General features: G+C 38.1%; 1 protein-coding gene across 7 annotated transcripts in view; it reads left to right on the forward strand.

Moving 5' to 3' along the window:
* SLC25A26 (solute carrier family 25 member 26) overlaps positions 1 to 21,968 on the forward strand; it is a 139,946-nt gene that overhangs the window by 12,307 nt on the left and 105,671 nt on the right. For 6 of the 7 annotated variants that reach the window (XR_012323882.1, XM_073787526.1, XM_073787528.1 and 3 more), the window contains exons 2-3: positions 995 to 1,151; positions 4,517 to 4,626. Coding sequence is in view for 6 of the 7 variants with exons in the window: in XM_073787526.1 (XP_073643627.1) it covers positions 995 to 1,151; positions 4,517 to 4,626 (267 nt within the window). In the remaining variant the exon portion in view is untranslated. The remainder of the gene's footprint in view (positions 1 to 994; positions 1,152 to 4,516; positions 4,627 to 21,968) is intronic. The other variant, XM_019947617.3, reaches the window with a different exon arrangement.

Raw genomic sequence — 21,968 nt, forward strand, 5'->3', positions numbered from 1 at the left:
GACCTGTGTGTTGACCTTTCTCTGACAGTCTCTGAGTTCATATTTTTCTGAGTCTCTTTTTGCTTTGACTAAGCTGTAACCAGCTTTTAAAATATTCTGTATATACTAGTGTAATCATGAGGTGAAAACTTAGTTTTTAATCAGGTTTTAAAGTGCAGCTTCTCCAAAGCAACATGGTATCTCTTGGGAGATGACTAGTTTGGGTCAGGTTTTAATGTCCTCTAGGAATTTAGCTCTTTTTTTTCCCGTTCATTTATTCACTTAAAAAGTATCAAGGAATTTTCAAATATACACAAAGTAGAGAGGATACCATAGGAATCCTTACATGTGTGATTCTTAAAATATGGATCTAGATTCACAAGGACCATTACCATTTAGAATGTAAGTCTGAAAACAATTTTTTTCTTAATGCAGATTCACTACTCATTAGTTAAAAAGGCAAAAAATATAACATTTGGTGTAATTTGGAAAGATCACTGAGATAAATTGTCAAATGAAAAAAACAAGATGCAGCATACCACCTTTTACTTAAAAAAAAAAAGGTAAAATAAAATACATATTCATATTTGCTTGTATATGCCTAAAGTAACTTGGGAAGGACACAATAAGAAACCAAAACTGGTTGCTTGGGTTTTTAGGGACAGGGAAGGAGACTTTGAACTCTTTACCTTTCTGAGGTTGGTTTGTTTACTTTTTTGAACCCTATGAAATCATTAAAAATAAATTTGAAATTTATTTTAAAATTATTAAAAATCATTAAACATTTTTTTTAAAACAGAATATGTAATATAAAATTTACAACTTGAAAATATATCACAGTAATGGTTATTTTCCCAGGACAGTCTGTAGATTTAGGTAAGAGGTGTTTTGACTGTACCAAAGTAGTCTGTGGTATACTTTAAAACCATGCTTAAAGAAATATGCTTTAAAAACTACCCCATCCCCCAAATGGCAATTTATTTTATTGTAACCTTTTTTTTCTTTTTTTTTAAAGGCTGGTGGGGTAGCAGGTGTCTGTGTTGACTTGATATTATTTCCTCTGGATACCATTAAAACCAGGCTGCAGAGCCCCCAAGGATTTAATAAGGCTGGTGGTTTTCGTGGAATATATGCTGGCGTTCCTTCTGCTGCTATTGGATCGTTTCCTAATGGTAAAAATTATATTGGTATTATCACTGCTTTATATAAAGCCAAGATAATGGGATTTATTTTCAGGATGGTATGTGGTCCAATCCTATATAGAATTCCTTATATGATTGATGTAGTTGATCTCCTGAATTTATTTTCTATTCATTAATCCATTATTTTTGACTCAGCTGGTGCTATAGATTCCATTCTAGTGTATTTGTAATAAAAAAAATGAGCAATCTTTAAATGAGTGGTTTTTGTTGTTGTTAAAACTCCTTGTTAGAATCCTTAAAGTGTTCCTGTAACATTGATTGTAATGTCTTACAGCAGTTCTCAACCTTGCCTGCACGTTGGAATCTCTTGGGAAGCTTTACAAAATACTTATGCCTGTGTCTCCATGAGAAGTTTAATTGGTCTGGTCCTTGCCTGAGTATCAGGAGTTTTAGTAACTTCCCAGGTGATTCAGATGTGAAGCTGAGTTTAATAACCACTGGCTTGGAGATTCTTGTGGAGCAGATGAACCTAAGAGGCATTAAATCTTTGTCTTAACTAAATTGCTCTCAGATGATGCAACCCATTACCACTAACCTCCTCTTTCCATTGTCTTGCTTTTGTTTTGGTTTTGAAGTTGTGTGATTTATGGCCCTTTTATTCTATAATCAGTATAATCCATTTCATTTAATCCACCTCTTTTCAGATACTTATTTAAATAATTGTGTACTGATGCTTTGATTGGCACTCAAAAGCAGACTAAGCAAACAAAACCATCACTATCAAACACACACACACACACACACGCACACACTCACACACGCTCACATACTCACACACTCACTCACAAAACCCCTGCTCCAGAAGATTCTTAAATTCTGGAGTTTGATTTCTTTTTTCTCAGTATATTTCATTAGAAATTCTTTCTTGTTAACTTGACATTAAGATGTCTGTCTATATCCATCTGTGAGCATAACATTCACATAAAGATTTGTAGAGCAAATCTTTTTGGTCCTTTAGTTTATCTTCCTGAGCCATCCTTAGAGCAGCCAACTGTTTTGAGGTTATCCTTGAATTATTTTATGTCTTAATTTTCAGTAATTGATCATAACAAGTCGCTATTGAGGACCCACTCCATGCCAAGAATAGCTCTATATGTGGGAGATGCGCCTTGGTTCCTAAATTGGTCTGTGTTGCAATCACCTGATCACCTGAAGAGATTTTTTTTTTTTTTTTTTAAAGAAAGTACTGCTGTCCCACTCCCAGAGATTTGGGATTTAGTTGGCCTGAGGTGTGGCCTGGGCTTTGGAGGTTAAAAAAAAAAAATCCCCAGGTAATTTTTATATGTAGACAAGTTTGGGAACCTCTGAACTAGGGAATTGCAAAGAAATATGTTACTAAGTCCCTGTCTTTTGGTCATCCATTCTTATGATGCCTCCCTCATCATTGTAAATATTCTTTTTTCTCTTACGTATTACGTAGGAATTGTTGGTAGATGAAGTATTAGTGATGGTCTACAGGGTACATGGTGCTCCATTAAGCTCACAGGGCTGGTTTAGATTCTTGTCAGCAGGACTTTACATACAGAATGTGGTTTTGAATTTTTGTAAGTTTGAGAAAGTGGTGTTCTTCTTGCCCTGCTTTTCTTTTTCTTTTTTTGACATCCACGGAATATCTTTGAATGGGAGATGCTGGATAAAGAGTCAGAGTGTCAGCGTTTCAGAAATGGCCTTTCTGTTTTTCTGCAAATTTTTGGTGAATTGAAACTTTTTACGTGGCACTTTAAACAATTTTTGCTATTGGTTAAGGTTTTAGACAGAGTACAGTGCACCAGTGTAACATTCAGAGGCTTGTAGACTTTTTTGAGAACATATTGTGCAGGGGGTATGGAAGGGACTGAGGGTCGAAAGAAGAGAGGAAAAGACCTGTATTCAAGACCCTTCATGTTTAGAAGGGAATGTAGAAAAACCATAGTTTTTTGTTTTGTTTTCACTCCTGGGGGGTGGGGGTGGGTGGGTGGAACGTGTAGCAGGTAGAACTTACAGCCGAATGCGACTGGAGATACTCTAGCCTATTTAGTGAGTAGGCCAAAGTAGGAACAGCCTAAATAAGAATCACAAGTGGGAATTGGGACCTGCATTAACTATATACAACTGCTTGCATGGTCATTACTCATCCGGGGACAGTGTGCCTCCTCATTTGGCCTGCTGTTTGTTTGTTAGCCACTGGGGTGTTTACAAGCTTGTTGACTTTAACTGTGGAGAACTGATTTTCACTACCAAGCTCTTTTTCTGAGTGTTTCAGACTTTACTGTGTGACATGTTCAAATGCCTTTCGAAAGGTGAATTTGCCATTTATTTATCTTTCGTGCCTCACCTTTTACGTGAGTGATGAACATCTTTTTATGAACAATACGTGGCAAGGCTTAAAGCCTTCCTGTGCAGCTAAGATTAGTTCATGGTCATAGGGGTAGCTTTTTTTTTTTTTTGCGGTACACGGGCCTCTCACTGTTGTGGCCTCTCCCGTTGTGGAGCACAGGTTCCGGACGCGCAGGCCCAGCGGCCATGGCTCATGGGCCCAGCCGCTCCGCGGCATGTGGGATCTTCCCGGACCGGGGCACGAACCCGTGTCCCCTACATTGGCAGGCAGACTCTCAACCACTGCGCCACCAGGGAAGCCCTAGGGGTAGCTTTTTAGAGATTTTGATTTCCAGTTTTAATACAGTAGTTGATTGTTTCCTTGATGTAAAAGTGAGTTGATGTAGTAAAAAGTAGCCATGGTTATTTTGAGTAACCAGCAACACAACATTATGGAATAGATGCTTTATTTGGTTAAGATATGTGTTTGCAATTTTAACCTGTCTAGAAATCAGTGTAGCTGATTATTTTATGGCCATATATAAAGATGTTTTGCATCACAGAAATTCATATCCTTTTCCAAAAAACTTAACTAAAAAGTGTTAAAGTGACTTATCAGTACAAACTGGTAAATGCCAGGTTAGCTGTTAGTCTTCCTCAGGGCAGGGATCTGCATGTTTTTATGTCCAAAGTCAGGCATGTAACGTGGGCTCAGTCAAATCTGCAAGAGTGAAGGGGTTGGGGGGGAATAGTACGTATTATTACTTTATCTTTATTTATATTTATCTATAGTTATAAATATATTCATATATAATATATACATATATATGTATATATTATATAAATAATATATATTTATAAATATTTATAGTTCAGTATTTATTTATAATTTATACTTATTTATATTACTTATATTTATTATTATCTTTATCTGTTATAATTTAATAACTAGAGTTGTAATTTTTTTCAAGAAACATATCTGTTAACAGTTTACATATATATTTAAACTTTGTGAAAGACTGGTTTGTTTTAAATTTCAGCTGCTGCCTTTTTCATCACCTATGAATATGTGAAATGGTTTTTGCACACTGATTCATCTTCGTATTTGATGCCTGTGAAGCATATGTTGGCTGCCTCTGCTGGAGAAGTGGTAGGTAATAAGTTATGTGTATAAAATACTTCAGAAATGCAAAGTATGCAGATATCTTCAGTACAGGTATTACTTCATTTCATTTTTAAAAGACAATTCTGTTTTAAGTTATGAAAGTCATAAATCCCAATAAATGTAAATGGATTAAACATGATAGTTGAAAGTCTATATAGGATGAAAGAAAAATCCAGCTATCTGCTATTTACAAGAGACACACCTCAAACATAATTATACAGAAAGCATAAAATTAAAGAGGTAGAGGAAAATATCCATGCAAATTTTGGCGGCTTCATGTTGGGTCAGCATAATTGAGCTGGAAGTCTATTTCCTAGAACACCCTTTCCAGGAGGGTTCCAGGTTAGCCTGGCTACAAGAGAAAATTGCTCAAGATTTGTAAGGTGGAAGTAAAGCAGTGGTTGTATTCATGCTCAGAAGGTTGGTGGGAGGTCAGGCACTGCTGCAGTTCATACACCTCATCACTGATCTGTTGGCTTCAGGCAGCAGTCAAGCCTCCAGCTCCTCCAACTCTCACTGAGTCTTCTCCTTCAGCTTCTCTAAATTTTGAGTCAGTTGTGTGGGCTCTGTCGTGAAGGGTGCCAATTTATGTTGTAGGTCACCCACATCATTGAGGTTGGTGAGGGAGAATGCGAATTCCAGTTTGTCCTTGCTCTTCCCCATTTCACATCCATGTTTCCTTCCTGATTGCATGCCTTCTAAGTTTCTGTCCCAACACTAGATGCAGAAGCAACAGTTCTACATAAGTTGCTTAACCAGCTCCCACAATTACTGTTTATATCCCTGTAATAGCTTCTTATTCTTACCATTCTTAGTGGTTCTACTTCTCTGATCAACCCTAACGGATTCAGAAAGAGTAGCTGAAAGAGAGCTGATAGTAATGTTAATATCAGATCAAGGGAAAAAAAAAAGACTGAAAGCAAAAAACAAGGAGACCACTGTATAATGATATGAGGAACAATTCTCCTGGGAGATGTAGTAAACCTGAACTAAATAGCATAGTCTCAAGATATAAAGCAAAATGTTGCTAGAATTATAATGAAAAATGAATACAATTACTATCTTCATTGGAGTTATTCACATCTATCCGTAAAAGTCTTAGGACCAGGCAGGTAACTTGTTAAGACCGTAGAAGATTTGAGCAACACAATGGCAAGAATGGTCTAATGGATGTGTTTGGAGTTCTGCACTTAACTGCTAAAGATTATTCATTTTTTTCAAGCACACTTGGAACATTAATAAAAGTGTGTGACCCAATAGTCCACAAAGCAACTTTCAACAAATAGTGTAGAGATAATGTCATACAGATCATTTGGTGTCTGATTATAATGAAGTAAAATTGGAAAGCAATGATGAAAACACAGGCAGTCCATCCCTCCTGTGTGTTTAAAAAATTATCCAACTCTTCTGTAAATAATTCATGAGCCAGTAAATCATAATGTATGTGGTAAAATATTTGTAATTAAAAAATAATACAGGAGGGCTTCCCTGGTGGCGCAGTGGTTGAGAGTCCGCCTGCCGATGCAGGGTACACGGGTTCGTGCCCCGGTCCGGGAAGATCCCGCATGCCGCGGAGCGGCTGGGCCCGTGAGCCATGGCCGCTGAGCCTGCGCGTCCGGAGCCTGTACTCCACAACGGGAGAGGCCACAACAGTGAGAGGCCCGCGTACCGCAAAACAAAACAAAACAAAAAATAATAATACAGGAATATATATTTTTTCTAAACTAACACAGAGAAGAGTATAATACAAATAAGAGCTTTCCCACCCCCTCACCCACTTACCTTTTTCCAGTTCCTCCTGCCTACTACTAATGGACAACTTCAATTAAAATTATTTTTGTGTATCCACCCAGAAATTGTCCTTTACTATTGTTACTTTCAAATCACATTGTCTTGTTTGTTTTGTATGTATGTATCTATGTATCTGCTTATCTCCTATCTAGTCTATTTTAATAATCCCAGAACGTTGTTAGGGGCAGGGTGCATTAACAGGAACGGACAAGAAAGTGAAGAGAAGGGTCTCGGTTTATAAGTCTTTTATCATTTTGTCAAGTAATATATAATGTTTTACATTTAATAAAGTAGTGGTATGTATTTATGTTAGGAAGTTAGAAAAATGAATCAGCCTTTATAAGACTTACATAAGAAACAACTGTGATATATTGTGGTTTTGTTTTCTGCGCACTATTTTCCTTTAGAAAATTTGGATGAGAATCTACAAACTGTTTTGTAACTTAATTTTCTTCTCTTGAGAATATGGTGCATGAGGGTGATGAAAGAGAGAGATTGCACTTTGTGGAATTCCCTGGCGGTCCAGTGGTTAGCACTCTATGCTTTCTCTGCCGAGGATGCATGGGTTCAATCTCTGGTCGGGGAACTAAGATCCTGTGAGCCGCATGGCACGGCCAAAAAAAAAAAAAAAACCAGAAAAAAGGAGAAAACAACTAAAAAAATAATAACTGTTTTGAGATGTAATTCACATACTGTATGATTTATCCATTTAAAGTGTACAGGTCAATTATTTTTGCTGTACTCACAGCTGCAGCCATCGCCACAGTCAGTTTTAGAGCATCATCATCGCCCCGACAAGAAACCTCGTACCCATTAGCAGTCACTTCCCATTTCCCCCAACGTTCTCACCTTAGGCAACAACCACTGACCTACTCTGTCTGTATAGATCTGCCTATTCTGGACATTTCATATACATGGAATCCTACCAAGTTTCTTTCTGAGGTGATGAAAATGTTCTAACATTGACTAGGATGATGGTTGCACATGTCTCTGAATATATTAAAAACCATTGAATTGTATCCTTAAAATGGATGAATTTTATAATATGCAAATTCTGTTGTATTACGCTGTTAGAAAGGAATAAGAAGAGAATATTATGAAAACCGTATGGTAATAAATTTGACAAATTCTTGAAAGATAAAAACAAAAAATGTGGAATCCTTACAATCTGGTCTTCCATGACTGGCTTCTTTCACTTACATTTTCAAGATTTCATCTATGCTATAGCAGGTATCATCAATTGCCTATGTTTTTGATTTTCTTGGATACATACCTAGGAGTGGAAATATCAGTCATATGGTAACTTTATTTTTAACCATCTGAGGAACTCGCCAAGGCTGTTTTCCGAAGTGGCTGCACCATTTTACATTCCCACCAGCAGTGTGTAAGAGTTCCAGTTTCTTCTGCACATCCTTGACACCACTTGGTGTTACCTGTCTTTTTCTTTTTTTAAACATTTCTTTTTTAAAAAATTAATTAATTAATTTATTTTTGGCTATGTTGGGTCTTTGTTTCTGTGTGAGGGCTTTCTCCAGTTGCGGCGAGTGGGAGCCACTCTTCATCGCGGTGCATGGGCCTCTCACCGTCACGGCCTCTCTTGTTGCGGAGCACAGGCTCCAGATGCGCAGGCTCAGTAGTTGTGGCTCACGGGCCCAGTTGCTCCGCGGCTTGTGGGATCTTCCCAGACCAGGGCTTGAACCCGTGTCGCCTGCATTGGCAGGTGGACTGTCAACCACTGCGCCACCAGGGAAGCCCCTACCTGTCTTTTTAATTATAACAAACAAATAGATATTCAGTGGTATCTTATTGTGATTTTGACTTGCATTTCCCTGGTAACTAATGATTTTGAGCATCTTTTCATGTGCTTATTGGTTATTTACATATCTCCTTTGGAGAAATGTCTATGAGTCTCCTTTGCTCATTCTTTAATTAGGTTGTATTTTTGTTAATAAGTTGTAGGAGCTCTTTATATATTGGCAAAACTTTTTCCCATTCTGGTGCATTTTTTTCACTTAATGGTGTCCTTTGAAGCATAAGTTCTAAATTTTGATGATGTCCAGTTTATCTGTTTTATCTTACATTGCTTGTGCTTTGATGTCGTATCTAAGAAACCATTGCCTAATCTGAGATCATGAAGATATTTATACCTATGTTTTCTTTCAAGAGTTTTATAGTTTTAACTCATATTTTTAGGTCTTTGATCCATTTTGAGTTAATTTTTTTATCTGGTTTGAGGCTGCGGTCTAACTTTATTCTTTTGCGTGTGTATATCCAGTTGACCTAGTGCCGTTTGCTAAACTATTCTTTACCCATGGAATTGCCTTGGCACCCTTGTCAAATACTAATTGACGTAAAGGTGGGGTTTATTTGTGGACCCTGTTCTATTCTGTGGATTTCTACATCTATCCTTATGCTACTACCACAGAGCCTTGATTACCACAGCTTTGTAGTAAGTTTTGAAATCAGAAGTGTGAGTCCTCCAGCTTTGTTCTTCTCTGTCAGGATTGTGTTGCCTCTTCTGGGTCTTTTGCATTTTTATGTGAATTTTTTTTTTTTTTTGCCTCACCTCACGGCTTGCTGGATCTCAGTTCCCCAACCAGGGATTGAACCCGCACCATGGCAGTGAAAGCCCGGAATCCTAACCACTAGGCCACCAGGGAACTCATGTGAATTTTAGAATGAGCTTGTCAATTTCTTGCAAAATGAGCTTGCAAAAAAAGCAACTGAGATTTTGATAGGGATAACATTGAATCTGCAAATTAATTTGGGGAGCATACCATCTTAACAAAAATGCTTAAATTTTCCAATCCACAAACATAGGCTGTCTTTTCATTTCTTTAGGACTTCTGTAATTTCTTTTAACAGTGTTTCGTAGTTCCACAGTATACGTTTTACACTTCTTTTGTTAAATTTATTCCTAAGTAATTTATTCTTTTTGATGTTATTGTAAATTGAACTTTTTTCATTTCATTTTCAGTTAGTTTATTGCTACTGTACAGAAATAAATTCATTTTTGTATATTGATCTTGTATCCTCCAACCTTGCTGAATTAATTAGTTCTAAAGTTTAGTGGATTCTTAAAGATTTTCTATATACAAGATCGTATCATCTGCACATAGAGCTAGTTTTACTTATTTCTGTACAATCTATATGTCTTTTATTTCATTTTCTTGCCTAACTGCTCTGGTTAGAAGCTGTACTACAGTGTTGAATAGGAGTGGTGAGAGTGGACATCCTTATCTTGTTTCTGATCTTAGGAAGAAAGTATTTAGTGTTTCAGTACTATTTCTGTCATAAAAGGTTACATTTTGTCAGTGCCTTTTGTTCATCTGTTGAGATAATCATGTGGTTTTATTCTTTATTTTACTGATATGGTGTATTACATTAATTGATCTTCAAATGTTAAACCACTCTTGCATTTGCAACCCAAATGTTAAAACTCACTTGATCATGGTATATAATACTGTTTATATAGTGCTAGATTTATGTACTAGTGTTTTGTTGAGGACTTAGTTTGTTCATAAGAGATACTGGTCTGTAGTTATCTTTTCTTGTGTCTTTGACTGGTTTTGGTATCAAGGTAAAACTGGACTCATAGAATGAGTAGGGAAGTGTTAAGATAATTTCTTTATAAATTATTGTAAAGAAAAGTCATATTAATTATATCATTTTGGTTGATGAACACATATCAGATACTAATATATTTGGACAATCCAGGAGAAAAGGAATTATGGAGGAAATAATCTCAGTTTTCAAGAAAAGCGAGGGTCTCCCTTTTCATGTGATAATTTGAATTGTTGAGGTTATGATGTGTAATAGGAAAAAAAGATGACCTCTGGTCTTCTTCAGCATTTTTGCATTTATTTATTTATATCTGGGATATATATATATATATAATTTTATACTTTCCCGTTACTATACAATGAATTCCTTGATCTAAGAAATCATTTGGATGGTTCCTTGAAGAGAATGTTGAAAGAAATTAGCCTGAAAGACACTAAATACACGGAAGTGTTTTCTATAAAACTTCCTTTTGTCATTGGTTTAAAAATGATTTTGCAGAACCTAAGCTAACTATGGATTAAAAAAAAAATTGCCTTCATAATTTACTGAGCTTTTTAGTGTGATGAGACTAACAATATATTAATTTTTTTAAATTTTTTATTAATTAATTTATTTTTGCTGTGTTGGGTCTTTGTTTCTGTGCGAGGGCTTTCTCTACTTGTGGCAAGCCGGCGCCACTCTTCATCGCAGTGCGCGGGCCTCTCACTATCGCGGCCTCTCCCGTTGCGGAGCACAGGCTCCAGATGCGCAGGCTCAGTAGTTGTGGCTCACGGGCCTAGTTGCTCCGTGGCATGTGGGATTCTCCCAGACCAGGGCTCGAATCCGTGTCCCCTGCATTAGCAGGCTGATTCTCAACCACTGCGCCACCAGGGAATCCCACAATATATTAATTTTTGAGGAACAAGGAGCATAAAGTAGTAGTTCCTTTATGAGCCAGAGACCCCTTTAGGAATCTCGTGAAATCTGTGGTTGTCTTTCCACGAAAGTGAACATACGGACAATTTGTGTACAATTTCTGGGAATTTTCATTCCCCCCACTCTTACCCAAAGTAAGGACTCCAGTGCTTGAATTCTGCCTGAATATTGGTTTAGTCTGCTATTTAAAAGCAATATATATTTAATGTAAAAAAATCTTTGAACCCATTATCCTTGGTTTAGATTGTGTTTTTGTGATTATGTTCTGATCTTAGAACCTCATTGCATGCAGTTATTTTCGAGTATATATACTCAAGAATAACAAATGGTGTGTCAGAGTTTCATTGTCTCCCAGCTTGTAAAAATTCTGTCCCTTTGACTGCTCTTGCCTCTATTTTAGAATTGCCTGTTGCTCTGATTTAGTTTAAATATATCCTCGTAAGTTCACTTGGTTTACATTTTCTATTTTGCTGCTGAGAGCAAGCAGCAAAAAGAACTTGGCCACTTTTTTTTCATTTCCCACAGGGCCATCTTGCTTGAAAGCTGGTTTGCCATGTTGGAGGATAGACTTTCTTCAATTTATAAAATTTCTGTCTCTTAGACTTAGGAAGAATATATAAAGTGGTATAATTAAATAGGGCAAAGGGTAGCTGTTAGATCCGTCATGTTAGTGATGCAGCTTTCCATTTGTAGAAAACACTGTATTCCAATATGTTAATATCTGTAACTGGTATTTTTAAAAAAATTGGAGCCTTTTAAATGTAATATTCTGTGTGAACTGTTGGGCATAGAAAGTGGCGTAGGTAGACTTTAGAGTTAGGAAATAGGTATCTGTAAGACTGGAAATAAATAATTCTAGGACATTTTTATCTTTATTGTGTCTCTTATGGTTTCCATGCTCCCTTAGGCAGTAAGGCCTCATGTCAGATGCCTTTTTATAGTTTCTGTGATGCCTGGAGAGCCTTCAGAGGAGAACTGATCAGCAGCAGGTACACAGATTGAGGATTTCACCTGTGAAACATCTCTTGCTGTTGACTTTATTTGATTTTAATTCAGTTACAGTTTAGTATGCTAAGAATTTTGTTAGATTTATGAAGTTTGTGAAATGTGGTTCTGGTGCTCCTGTAATCTTTAAACTTTCTTAAAAAACTTCCTGCAACCATTCAGTATCATTGTTCTTAATAAATGCTTCAGACACGTACCTACTGCCTTTCTGTTTTAGTAATTTGCTTTCAGTTTCATAGAGCATAAATTGGTTGCAGACTCAGCCAAGTGTGGTTGCTGTAAGTAAGAGAAAGAAACAGATGAATTTAGGAGGAACAAATAAGGAATATAAAACAAAGAACATTTATTTCTGTCAGTGATCAGAAAGGTATAAAGAGACCAAGAGAAAATGAGATATAGCTTAGTGCAGTCATTGTTCTGTAACACATCTGCGCTGATATAAGATGGTTATGTTGCAGACACATTCCTTAGAAACAATACTATATTTTTGTTGGCATTGAATGTGTCCACAGTTACTTTGTTGTAGTGATGGTAAGTGTGTGAAACTTAGAAACAAAAGAACACTGCTGTGATAACCATTCCCTGTAGCAGCAGCTTGATTAAAAGTTAATGAGAAATCAATAAAACTATAATTACAAGCTTCTACCTTATGTTTGTGATTTGGAATACAGTAAGATCGATCAAATAAGATTTAATATGTAACAACACTGAGAAGAGTCCCGTTTGTGCCATTTTTATTAGGTTTGCTGTACCAAATCTCTAAATCCCTGCCTCAATTATTTTACAGCTCCGTTTTCATCAGACACAGAAAATGCCCTGTGAGAAGTAGAATCTGTAATTAGATCAGAAGGGTTGGGGTGGGTTTACTTTAGTATAACAGATGCTATAACATTGCAGTGGTAGTGATTTTTTTTTTTTCAACTTTAGCATTTGACTTTTTCTGGGTCTTATCCTACTTACGGACTTAGTTAATATTGTTTTCAGAAATAGAAAAATTATTAAAATTTCTTTGCTGCTAAAGTGGCCCCTGTGAATTTAATGTGCTCATGGGTGATGTCTGTGGATGTCCTTACACACATAGATGCTGGTAGATTTTTCTTTCCAGTCCTGTTCTAACTTGGGATTGAGAAAGCTAGGAACTCAGTGATACCATGTTTCGTAAGTGCTTTTCTGACAGCCTCTGTAACAGTACTTCACACAACCGTGTGGCCCAGGGAGCACCTGCTTTAGAATCATTTGCCTGGGCAGCAGGTTACAAATAAAGATTTTTGGAGGTGGTGCCGTGGGCCCTGCATTTTAAACAAGATTCCTAGTTGTTTCTGGTGTTCAGTGATATATAAGCACCACTCATAAAGGATTCTCAAAAATTTTGATTTATACCCCAGGGGTAAATATTTCTATTGAGTTGACTTGGCGGTCATGTGCATAAGAATATTTTAGTAGGTGTGGAGCACACTGATCAAAAGTATGATTCCTTTTGTTTTCCTCAGAATTACATACTTTTAGGCCTACTAAAAAATCCTAGTTTAATAAACTGGTAAGTTTAGAGGATGGCAGTGTACTGCAGTCATTTGAGGGGCTCGTTGAACATCAGAATATGGGGTAAGCACGTCGTTTTGATTCAGCTTCCCCGCTGAATCGGCTGCTTGGAGGACTAGATGCATCGTTGTCAGGAGTGTTATCAGCTGCACGGCATGGGGCATGTGCTGCTTATCATTGTGTTTTCCCTAGGAGGGATTTAAGTTCTTTTTAACTATGCTGTTAATATCATGGTTTAAAGTGTACGCATAGTGTTTTTTATGATCTCTACTGGCCTTTTCTAAGAACCACTGAGCAAAACAATAGAAGAAAGGTTAACAACTTTTGAAATGTTTTTCATCTTTTGAAATGATCATGATATGTTTTGAAACATCCATAAATTAACAGAGAGGAACTCTCATTTGCCCTTGTGTTAGCAGCGTGTCAGACTCTTGTGCAGTTGTATAATTGAGTCATGGAAGATAAGTTGAGTGGAAAATAAGATGGGTATCCCTGAAGTGCAGTGTCACTGTCAAGTCAGAAGGAAGCTCTCAGGAATGCTGCAGATGAAAATGCCTGTGTGTGTCAAGATGCACGGAGGCAGGAGGGTAGAGACAGTGCTAGGAAATTCGCTGTACCATTAGAAGCTGCAAGCGAACTGTTAGATACCCAGCCACACTCACACAGGGACTTTGCTTTCTGATGCATCTAAGCACGTGCCTCTCCCAAGGGGGCCTTTTGCCCTGTTCTCCTATCTGTTCATTTTCCATTGTGCCTGGGAGCTTTTTTTCACTTCAGAACATTAAGTACATAAGGCAGACAGACTTTGTAATTCCTTCTTAGGAATGCTAAATCATAAGAATTACACAAAGAATTTTCTACAGAATTGCAAAAAATAACTTCCTTTCCGTTGCCTTTCCTTTTTGTGTCCTTTCCCCACTTGGACCTCTTCGATTCCTTTTACATCAGCTGCTTTTGTTCAGCTCCTCTTAGTTTCCTCCACCACTTTTGTTGTCCTTACCTGCCAGTGTGGATTTAGATCTTAAGACGGCCTAGTGTGTTCTCGGCACTGAGGATAAAATGACAAGATACTGCCTTTAGAGAGTTGCAGTCTAGACGTGCAGATGGACATGTAAGTATGGAAGTACACTAAAGGGTTACAGGTATTTTAAGAAAAGTAAGTACAAGAGCCTGAAGGGAAGTGGATTAGATGGGTGGATGGATGTTGATTCAGGAAGGGCCTCAGAGAATAGCTAGTCCTTGAGCTGCGTTTTGGACGATGATTGTTAGGCGGGCGAGTCCAAGGAGGGCCATTGAACTTAGGCAAAGCCCTTGTTCGACGCCTTCCAGTTTCATGTGGAGCACAGATGTGACCCGGTCGTCCCGGAGGGCCCTGCCTGCTCTGGTGAGGAGGTTTTGCCTGTTATCCTCTGAAGGGCTGAGCAGGAGAGCACCACTGGTTGGTGTTTTAAGAACATCCTTTGGCAGCTGTGTGGAGTTGGGCGTGGTGTGTGAATGGAGGGGAGGACACTGTTGCAGAAATCCCGAGGAGAGAGATGACTAGAGCCTCCGCTGAGGCAGGGCAGGGGATGCAGAGGGAGAAGGTGAGTTGACGAGAATCAAGGCGGAGGTTCTTCCTTTAAAAGCCCTTCTGGCAGCGTTCCTTCAGTGCCTCTTTCCTCGTGGGTACCTGTGTCCTCTCGTTGTGTGTCTGTGGTGTGTGCATGCTGAGCTTGCTGTCCGTCTCCCGAGCTCAGCTCAGAAGCACACCCCAGCTCTCCAGCTGTCCCAACCCTCTGAGCCCGAGCTGACAGTGGTAAGGGGAGGAAGAGGGCAGGGCCTGGCAGGACCCCTGTGCAGTGATGATCCTGCTGGTGGTCATTCCTTAAAGTACTCGCATGGATGTGCTGAGAGACTTTTTGCAGAGGCACTTGTCAGGGAGCAGCTTACCCACCGTCCCTCCACTTTCCCGATGGCTTCTTTCTCCGCCGCATTTCAGACTGTTTTCTGTCGTGTGGACTTGTTCTCTCTGATGTGGTGTGCAGCATTCCTTCAGGTGGTGTTGACTCACGAGCTCGGCCCGTGCGTTTCATCGATCGTCTTGTGTAGTTAGTGCGTGGGAGGGCAGGGGAGCTCCATGTTGGCTTTTTCTTTAAGAGCAGTGTCAGTTTATGCTACACAAATTAAGTTTAGCTTTATAGAAACAATGAGTATGATTTTCATGTAGGATGATGAAGCTGGAGAATCCTACTTAAACCACAAGAATGTTACTTGGTCAGTACCACCACCTCACTGTTAATGGAAAAACCGAATACTTCTCTCCAAGATGAAGTTAAGATTAACCGCTTCTGTGGGAGTCTGCACTTTGTCAGTGACAAAACTTTATTTTTTAACATATTGTTAAGAGTAGCGTTCTTGGTAGCATAATGAATTAAATGCCGCTGTCACAAATTTGCTTTGGTTTGTAATTGAATACTTGTAGATATATGAGTGCCTATTATATATCTAGTGCTGTGATTGGTGCTAAGAAACAATAAGAAATTTTGACCCCTGTCCTTGAGGCGCATATAAAGAAGTTGGACACATGGATTAAATAGGTAGAGAATATTTTGAGGACCTCTGAAAGGAGGCAGCTTATGGATCATGAGCTGTCAAGTTACGCAGGTGAGGGTCAGAATGGTGACTTGTCTGTGTATTTGCTCTGTGTCTATAGGTCCTTTATGCAAGCTTACCAAGCTGTTGTTTTCCTTATCTTGAAAAGTCGGGTTAATGCTACCTCACTCACAGTTCTTGCAAAGCTTAAGTGATACAGCACTTCTAAAGTGCTCAAGCCTAGCATCTGATACATAAAGTGTTCATTAAGTGTTGGTTCTGGTCCCATGTCACACAAATTGCTGTTCGGAGTACACTTTTAGAATTTTATAGTTTTGGGAAGGCTGTCAGTTCAGAAAATGAAGAAATTGAAATTCAAAGAAGTTTAGTGCTGTACACAAGGTTTCCCAGCTGCTGTGGGCAATAAAACACCATTGCAGAGTGAATAGTTAAGACAAATATTAGACCTTCATTTTCTACTTTTTATGTCATCTTTTAAAAATGGCAGAACTGATGCACAACTGGAGATGGGAGGTATATTACTTGGGTAATGCTAAGAACTCAGATCACTCTGGGTTTCTTAAACTAAGACAAGGTGAGGATTCTAAAACTTGCCGTTGGTTACATTGGTGGGCAAAACAGCGGCCCCCTTAAGATGTCCTAGTCCCTGAAACCTGTGGCCATGTTACCTAACATGGCAAAAAGGACTTTGCAGATGTGATTAAGTTGAGGATTTTGAGATGGGAAGATTTTTTTTTTGCATCATCCAGATGAGCCCAGTGTAATCACAAGTTTCCTTGTAAGAGGGAAGTGGGAGTGTTAGAGAGGTTTTAGGATGTTAAGCTGCTGTCTTGAGGACGGAAGAAGGGACCACAAACCGAGGAATGCAGGGGGCTTCTAGAAGCCCCCTTGATTTTTAGCTCACTTAGACCCATTTTGGACTTCTGAGCTCCAGAATTAGAATAGATTTTTGTTGTTTTAAGCCACTAATTATGTGGTAATTTGTCACAGCAGCAATAGGGAATTAGTGTAGTTAGTATTACAGTCGCCTCCATTTTCAGATTTTATATTAGTTGAAGTCTATAAATCCATCCAGGAGACGTGTCATCAAATGTGAAATCAGGGCCCCATTCTGTTACAGAAAGTTATAAAAGTGAAAAAGCCGTTTGAAGCTTACCTCTGGGTTCTGTAAAATTCTATAAATAACTTCAAGACACAGGGCCTAAAAGATAGAAATTATTTTTGTTGAGAAGACTGTTAACTTTTTGTCTAGAGTCTGGGTTATCAAGAACGTTAGTTTTGTCAGGAAAGGGAAGACCTATACTTACAAATTTTTTTTTTTTCTTTCCATGCCTATTGGCTATTTGTATACGTGGAAAGAGGCTTATTTATAAGGAATAAAGGCATGGTGAACTTATAACTCAGTATGAGTGGATAAAATTTAAACCCTAAAAAAAAAAAAAAAAAAACCCTAAGGAAGGTACATTTGGATTTAACAATTACCTTTTGCGTTTTTTATCAACAGCTGTGATTCCATTTGTAACCAGCAGATGGCAGAATTGACAAACAGATGAACTGTTCACTTGTAGGGGTTTTGAATTTAAATGGTGGTGTAGAAAGATAATGTTAGGTGTTCTTAATTTGGAATCCTGCTTTCTAGAAAGAATTTTGGGAATGTGGAATAAAATACAAGTAAGTAAACTGTGCTTTTAAAAAAATTTTAGAGTGCCCTGAATTTTCATTCTCTCTCTCATTAACTTGCCACTTGGAGTTTACTCCGCAGAGTCTAAACTAGCTTTACTTTGAATGTGATTAAACTTTGATTGGCTCTATTCAACTTACTTAAGTTTCTGTTGAACTAATAATAGAGTTGCTGGTTTAAACATGAAGAATTAGCTTATAATTAAACCTGGAACCTTTAAACTCATTAGCCGCATGTAAACATGATGTACCTTTAATGAAAAATAATTCTGGATCAGTCTCCCAGGGCAATAAAAATAAAAGCAGAAATAAACAAATGGGACCTAATCAAACTTATAAGCTTTTGTACAGCAAAGGAAACCATAAACAAAACAAAAAGACATCCTGTGGACTCAGAGAAAATATTTGCAAACAGTGTGACTGACAAGAGCTTAATTTCCAGAATACACAAATAGTTGATATAGCTCAATAACAGAAAAACAAACAACTCAATCAAAAAATGGGCAGAAGACCTAAATAGACATTTCTCCAAAGAAGACATCCAGGTGGCCAATAGGCGCATGAAAAGATGCTCAACATTGTTAATTATTAGAGAAATGCAAATCAAAACTATAATGAGGTATCACCTCACATTGGTCAGAGTGGCCATCATCCAAAAGTCTACAAGCAATAAATGCTGCAGGGGGTGTGGAGAAAAGGGAACCCTACTACACTGTTGGTAGAAACATAAATTGGTACACCCACTGTGGAAAACAGTATGGAGTTTCCTTAAAAAACTAAAAAAAGAGTTGCCGTATGATCTAGCAATCCCAATCCTGGGCATGTATCTGGAGAAAACTATAATTGATAAAGATACATGCATCCCAGTGTTCATAGCAACACTATTTACAGTAGCCAAGACATGGAAGCAACCTAAATGTCCATGTCCATCGACAGATAAACAGATAAAGAAGTTGTTGTGAGTATATATGCATATATATTATATGTATATGCACAAACACACACAGAATGGAATATTACTCAGGCATAAAAAATGACATAATGCCATTTGTAGCAACATGGATGGACCTAGAGATTATCATATTAAGTAAAGTAAGTAAAAGAAAAACAAATATCATGATATTACTTATATGTGGGGAATCTAAAAAATGATACAGATGAACTTATTTACAAAACAGAAATTGACTCGCAGACATAGAAAACAGACTTAGGGTTACCAAAGGGGAAACAGGGGGAGGGACAAATTAGGATTTTGGGATTAGCAGATACAGACTACTATACATAAAATAAACGACAAAGACCTACTGTACAGCACAGGGAACTATATTCAATGTCTTGTAATAAACTATGATGGAAAATAATCTGAAAAAGAATATATATATATATAAAATATATAGCAATCAATTTGCTGTACAAAAAACTAACACAACACTGTAAATCAACTATACTTCAATTAAAAAAAATTCTGGAGATGATAATCAAAAGGTTTGGGTTTTACCCTTGCTCCCTAGGCCAAATAGTTCCCTGACCTTTGGTAACTTCTATCTCAGATTGATTTATATATTAAATACTGAGATAATTAGCTTCTAATATGAGACGAATATTTATAGGCTGTTGATTAAGTTTCCTAAGGAAAAGTCTTAAGTTGGGTATTTTTTTATGAACTATGTTGAAGTAGTTGGGTAAAAGATACAGTGTTAACACAAGTTACTGTGGGTGATGTCCAGCCACTTTGAAGAGCATTTCAAGAGTGAGAGGATGGAAGTGAGCCTATAAATGGCTGGCAGGTGATGTGTGGAAGTCTGGAGCTTGGCTTGGGCAATGAATGAACCAGGGAGTTTAGCAGCATCTTTCTCTCTCTCTCTCTCCTCTCTGCCTTCACTCATTTTACAATACCTAATGTGAGGCCAGAGTTCACTGTGATTTTTTTTCCTTTCATACAGTCTTAGGACTTGTAGTTTTGCATCTTGGTGGTCAGTGAATACTAAAAGGAGACATTCTGCTCTCCATTTCAAAAATGAAAACCATATCAGAAAAGTTTTTATTTATGTTAAAGAAAGAAAAGTCTTAGCAACTTTAATATTGTAATCATTCTCAATTTAAAGTTCCTTAGATTTTTTGTTAAATTCCACTGAGGCCAGTATTGCATTTTAATGCTGATTTAAAAAACACTGGGGACATGTATTTTCTTTATGGAAAGCTTTAGTTGTCTTTTGTTAGAACTTTAACATATACACCATTTTTGGGTTTAATGAAAATGTCACCCTCCCTGGGTCATGGTTTCATACTGAACCCCGGACGTCTGAGGAAAGGATGCTCTGAAGAATGGCTTTACCCCAAGACCCACAGATGACATTACCTTTATTTCCTTTCATAGGACCATGATACTATAACATGTTTTTGTTCCTGTGCAGTGAAATACTCCGTGGCGGCTCAGATTCAAATCTGAGAAAGATCAGAGTTAATATAAAACCAAATGGAAGGCAAGGGAGTTGCTGAAGGAAATAGAGGCATTACTTTGTGGCCTCTTACACCAAAATTGCCATGCCGGGGAAGTCAGGAAACCATGCTGGGTGCTTTGTACCTCTTCTGTTAGATTGTTTTTCATCTGAGAACCTTTACAAAATTTCTCTTCTGCTGCTGTATTTTTAAGAAATAAAAATATAATGTAAGAACACGGAGGGTTACGAAGCATGAAGTTCTATGAATATTTATGCCAAGGCACAAAAGTGGACAGTTCGTATTTTCTTGACATATTGGGGTCATATTTCACTCTTGACCTCTTGAGTTGAAAAATACAAGGTGTTAGAGTACCCTTTTCTTTCTTTTCTTATTTATTTATTTTCATTTCTGTAATGAGTTTTAGATGCTGGGAGCTGCCCTGTAAGGTTCATGTAAGTTTCAGTGGCCTTAATTTTCTATCCTGGTTTATTAGCATGGATTTAAAAGTTTACACTCTTACCGAAAGTAACATAATTTATACCCAGTTTGGGGCCTCTCCCGTTGCGGAGCACAGGCTCCGGACACGCAGGCTCCGCGGCCATGGCTCACGGGCCCAGCCGCTCTGCGGCATGTGGGATCCTCCCAGACCGGGGCACAAACCCGTGTCCCCTGCATCGGCAGGCGGACTCTCAACCACCGCGCCACCAGGGAAGCCCTGCTCTTTATTTAGGTAATCTACTCTCTTGGTTCCAGCCATCACCTATGTGCTGATGACTCCTATATCTGTATCTCTAGCCTTGTTATTTTCTAGCTTTATAGTCAGATATTAATTTCTTGGATAGACACAGCCCCTTATATGTGCCACAGATTTCTCCTGCTCAGCATTTCCCAGAGTGAATTTATCCTTTTTGCTCTAAACTTGTTTTCCTCCTCTGCCCCCCGGTCTCATTTAATGGCACCACTGTATTGTAGGAGTATCTTACTCTCTCCCCACTCCTGACCTCCTACCAGTCACCAGGTCCTTTCATTTTACTCCTGACTCTTCCCTCAAATTTGAACCTTCTTCTCTGAGCCACATTCATTTCCTGGTATCTTCTATAGAACTGTTGTAGTAGTCTCAGAGCTTGTGTCTTGCCTTCTTTTTGTCTTTCCTCTTTGCTTCTTATCTTTCTCTTCTATCCTGCAACTATTCTTCTACCTACTGCAGCCAGAGTGATGTCCCTAAAGCACAGGTTATGATTCCTCTGCCCAAACTTTGTGTGTATTTTATTTTATTTTTTTATTGAAGTATAGTTGATGTACTTATATGTTACAGGTGTACAATATAGTAGTTTACAACTTTTAAAGGTTATATTGCATTTATAGTTATTGTAAACTATTGGCTGTGTTGTACACAACACAAACTATCCCTGTGTTTGTACAATATATCTTTGTAGCTTATTTTATACATAATAGTTTGTAACTCTTAATCCCCTACCTCTATATTGCCCCTCCCCTGTTTCCTCTCCCCACTGGTAACCACTAGCTTATTATCTGTATCTGTGAGTCAGCTTCTCTTTCGTTGCACTCACTAGTGTGTTGTATTTGGTAGATTCCACATCTAAGTGATACCGTACAGTATTTGGCTTTCTCTGACTTATCTCGCTCAGCATAATGCCCTCCAGCTCCGCCCATGTTGCTACAGATCCTCCGCCTAAACTGTTGCAGTTGGTCCCATTGTCTATGCGATGAAGTCCAGGCTCCTTGCATGGCATACAGGGCCTTCTTGGCCGTCTGTTCAGTCTTACTCCCCATTACTC

This window comes from Tursiops truncatus, chromosome 10 (genome assembly GCF_011762595.2).
Source record: "Tursiops truncatus isolate mTurTru1 chromosome 10, mTurTru1.mat.Y, whole genome shotgun sequence".
Lineage (NCBI taxonomy): Eukaryota > Metazoa > Chordata > Mammalia > Artiodactyla > Delphinidae > Tursiops > Tursiops truncatus.